Below are 5,000 nucleotides of genomic sequence, written 5' to 3' on the forward strand. Positions count from 1 at the left end.
TTTTTTCACGCTAACTACTTGATAAATTCTTATAAAGATTTTATCCTATTTTAAAATTGTAAATATATATATATATATATATATATATATATATATATATATATATATACATACAAACGCACACAGGAGCACACACATATATCTTACGCAATTACTGACCTGTTCTTTGTGTTGATTCTCTGTGAAAGTAGATGCTGATTGATTCGTGTCGAGGTAACCGAGCCAATGTGCTACAAAACTCTTGACAAAGTTGACCACCACACATGACTGCTGGTCAATGACAACTGATACATAATACATAGAGACAAGCGGTGTCTGCATTTCAAATGAATGTGTCATGATGTCTTCTATGCAATGAAATACAGCGGCTTTTAATTTGTTTTCCAATTCGAATAAAATATTAAAGGTTATCCTCCTTTTCAAAAAGGGTCTTGAAAAAAGCTTCATATAATGAGCGTACCATTGGTGATTTAATTCGGATTTTCCGCTGCAATATTCACATATTCCAGCTTCAAGTAAACAAATTTTCAGTTGATAATAAAGATGACTGTTAGTTTTAACAACAGAAAGTATATTACTTAATAATCTTTGTCCCGTTAATTTATCACCTAATGTATTTTGGTTGTTTTGAACATAAACAGCAATTCCCCAGAATAGAGTGAGGCGGGCAAAAATAAACATCGGGATTATATTTTCTTTGTTGACTTCCTCTTCAGATTCTGCTATAACTTTTTCGCATAACATTTTAATTTCTGTTTCTGCTGAAAATTTTACATTTTCGTTTGGGAATTGTTCTTGTAAATAAAGTAACAACGCCTCCGAGAAAAATGAATCGATAATGTTATTCTCGACAGTATCAATAGCATTTTTGATCAGAACTTCGTGGTCGTGTACGCTCCTCTGGAAATATAACTGCAGCTCGTGAAAGTTGGGGTTTTGTGGGTCATCACCTTGTACAATGGTATGTATATACAGAAAGTTGTGCTGGGATATATTGGTGTCTATTTTATTGATCAATTCTTCGCTTGGATTTTCAATATAAACACAAGTCTCTAGAATATCCGAAGCATAAGAAAATATTTCCTGCAGCATGCTAGCATTCAATTTTTCATTTTCCCTGGCATATTTCTGTTGGTAAACGACATAAACTACTGCATCGATTAGTATTTCCAACGCCTTATCTAAATGATTAAACAAAGGAAAACATTGGTTTGGTAATTCACTGATTTCTGAAGTTTCTTTTAAATGTCGTGTTGATCCCTGAAATCGTCGACTGCAAAACCATGTTAATGAATTTACCATGTTAATGAATTTACGCTTGGCCGGAGAACTATCTCTTCGGACGGAGTCCGCATCGCTTATTATTACTACTTCATCAATATGAAGTTGACTATTCAGTTGATTGCTTTTGTACCGGAGAATGCAGTGTATATAATAATGAAGCATTTCATATACGAGGGCCTTGTAGGTGTTGTAAACACTTGACAAATTGATTGTTCGCGAATAATTCAGATAAAACTCTCGGCACAAATGCAACAGAAGAAATATAGAATTAACGAATTTCTTAATTATTTTATCTCTGTATGAGTCAGTTAAGAGAGGCGGGAATTCGTTGTAGTTATCATCGAAACTCTTCAAACAATAACAACGTAAAGACAAAATGGAAAACGCATATTCATTTAAATTAACAATGGGAACTATTTCATTTCTGAAAACAAAATAGTTGCGCGTTTCTGCTTTGTGTAAGTCTTCATTAAATGTACACAGACAGCATCCATTATTCGGTTCACGGTGAAGCCACCAATGAGATATCAAATTTTCAGTCATGTCTTCCTTCCTAACACCGTTTTTCATGTGTTCTGTGTATACGTCATTAATAGCCATCTCACTGTTTGTATTATATATACCATCACATTGATGGATTCCTAGGTTACAAAAAATCAGATGTAGATATTCGGCAAATTTATCATTTATACAAAAATGCTCATATTCCTCAAGTGGAAGTTTATGTGGAAAACGCTGGCCTCCATTTTTCAGAATTACATCTTTCACATTTATATTTCTAAGGAGATGCTCAAATATAAGAGGGATGAAAAATACCAGGAAATCGACAAAGATATATACGGGAAGTTTGTGACCTAAATTAGTAAATGCTTTTCCTTCGGTTTTCTCCAATGGCACCAACAGATTCATCAAATAATTAATTAACATAATCAAAGATATTATCAGGAATATAAGGAGGACGTTGTCATGAAAGCGGTATGTACCGTGATGATGTTTAGTCAATGTCCAAGTATGATAGGTGATCAGTTTATGTAGTACGTCATGGAAGGATCTGAAAAAACAAAATGTCAGTATGAAATGAAAATACGAACGTATTGATTATTAGCAAGCAAACAATATTTTCATATCGATGATATAATGATTCGTTAATATTCTCTTACTTGTACTCGTAAAAAAAAAACAAAGAAATAACAAAATCATAATCACTAACACCATCATTACCATCTTCATGATCCCACCACCACCACCACCACTACTACAAACAACAGCACAATCATCACTACTATCATCGTAACTATCTCGCAACCACCAACACAATCATTAATCATCACCACTTGCCACATTATCGTCGTCGTCATCATCATCATCATCATCATCATCGTCGTCGTCGTCGTCGTCGTCGTCGTCATCACCATTATCATCTCCTCCTTCTCCTCTTTCTTTATTTCTCACACAAGGTATTTATTCAGTAATTCTTGTAAACACACCGTATATGTGTGCGCGCGCGTGTGTGTATTTGTGTGTGTAAGGTCTATGTGGAATCAATGTAAAAATAGCGTAGAAATATTTTCAAATCATTTACCAGACACCTCGAAAAGAAAAATAGTCATTTTGTAAAAATATTTAAATAAATATATAAAAGCTTTTTAATTATTAGACTATGAATAGATCCTCGCGTGAAACACTTTAAAACGAAAATGTACTTAAAGATGGCGTCGAGAAAATGGGATGTAATAAATACGATAATGGTGGATACCTTACCGGTTGGTGGGTTTGAGGTGGTGTTGAAGATGACGTTGTACTGATAGGTTAATATTGGTCTAGTTTAGGGTAACGGTTATGAAGTTGGTAGTAGAGGTGGAGGTGAAACTGAGGTAGTGATAGAGATATTGGTAGCTTTAGTTAGATTAATAATAGTGTTGGTTTCGGTGTAATGACGGTTATCATAACAGCTATCGTGGGGAGTTGTAGTTGGTAAAAGTTGTTTCAAATAATTGGGGGTTGATAGATGAGAACGAGAAGAGAGTTTGGACATTGGTGGAGGTAGTGGTGGTGGTGATGGTAGTGGAGGTAGTGGTGGTGGTGGTGGAGGTGGTGGGATGGATTAAACGTACTAGAAATTCTTACCGTATTGCTTTGATTGAGTTTGAATGGTCGTAATGGTATTATTATTACTGAGAGAAAGTATGACGGTTGATATAATTGATTTAACCCTCCTCTGAAAACTACTGGTCTTGGGCCAAAAATTAGAAAGAATTTTTACTGTGAGAAAGAAAGGCATCGAGGTGACGGAACCATAAGCACGACAAAAGGCTTTGTGGTATGCATTTCGGCTCAGTTTGTTCTGAGTTCAAATGCTCAACTTTTTCATGCTTTCAGGTTAGGCGCAGAGTTAGTACCAGCTGAGCATTGATGTCGATGAAGTTGATCTCCTCTCTTATAACTGCTGATCTTTTGTCAAAATGAGAAAGAATTATCACTGGAATTATGGTAGAGTTGGTTAATGTTGAGATTCTGGTGTATAAAGAAGCAGTAATTTTGCATCAGTAGTTTTGTTGTTTGGGTTGAGGTCATCACTGGTCGAGAGGACATAGGATCAAAAACATGGTGTTATTTCAAGTACGTTTGATAGCTAATTTCAGCAGTTCGACCAGCCACGTAGAAGCTACCTCGTTGGCCATTGAGCTAATGGTAAGCTTTTAGCAGTGATTTTAGTGATGGGAATGGGGTTGATGGAGGCAGTTGTATAAGTGGTTAATTATGGCACAGCGACAAAGCAGTGCTGTTAGTTTACGATTATTTACATTAGTGTGAACGTGTGTTGAAACGAAAGAAGATAACATCTTATTTTGCCATTAAAAACGGTACATCTTTTCGTTAATTGCAGTATCAGCAGCTACTCACCCATTTAAGAAGCGTGGATCATACAGAGAATATAAAATAGAAAAAAGCAAAAGATTTAGAGATAGAGATTTATAAGGCAGAGAAGTAAACAGACAGGCGGTAGAAAGAGTGAGTGAGGAAGGGAGGGAGTGTGTGTGTGGGCGTGCGTATAGTTTGGGTGATATAAACGAGAAAATAAACTAAAAACGTGTGTGCATGTACATACACACATATATATAAATGTATGTATACCTATTTCTTTATTACCCACAAGGGGCTAAACGCAGAGGGGACAAACAAGGACAGACATAGGTATTAAGTCGATTACATCTACCCCAGTGCGTTACTGGTACTTAATTTATCGACCCCGAAAGGACGAAAGGCAAAGTCGACCTCGGCGGAATTTGAACTCACAACGTAACGCAGACGAAATACCGCCAAGCATTTCGCCCGACGTGCTAACGTTTCTGCCAGCTCGCCGCCTTAGTATGTATACCTTTTACTTTTGTATGTATGTATACCTAATGTATGTATACCTTTTACTTTTGCGGTCATGCTGGGCTACCACCTCACAGGGTTTCAGTCGAAGAAATGAACAAATGATTCCAGTACTATTTTCCTTGCTAAATGTGGTACTTATTCTTCACGAGATGCAAACAAATTAACACTGGTAGTCAAGCGGTGTGCGTTTCTGTGCGTGTATGTATGTGTGTGTGGGGGGCGTGAGTTAATTGTTAATGTTTTACACCCATGATTCCCGGACCAGGTGATGTGTTGTGTTGTTGAACTAAACACTTCATTTAACAATACCTCAGTCCATTTAGCCGGCTGGC

General features: G+C 36.4%; 1 protein-coding gene across 2 annotated transcripts in view; it reads right to left on the reverse strand.

The window, feature by feature from the left end:
- LOC118764827 overlaps positions 1-5,000 on the reverse strand; it is a 1,200,000-nt gene that overhangs the window by 40,829 nt on the left and 1,154,171 nt on the right. For both annotated transcript variants that reach the window (XM_036505914.1, XM_036505913.1), the window contains one exon: positions 160-2,335. In XM_036505914.1, the coding sequence (XP_036361807.1) occupies positions 160-2,335 (2,176 nt within the window). The remainder of the gene's footprint in view (positions 1-159; positions 2,336-5,000) is intronic.

This window comes from Octopus sinensis, linkage group LG9, assembly GCF_006345805.1.
Source record: "Octopus sinensis linkage group LG9, ASM634580v1, whole genome shotgun sequence".
In the NCBI taxonomy this organism is placed as follows: Eukaryota; Metazoa; Mollusca; class Cephalopoda; order Octopoda; family Octopodidae; genus Octopus; species Octopus sinensis.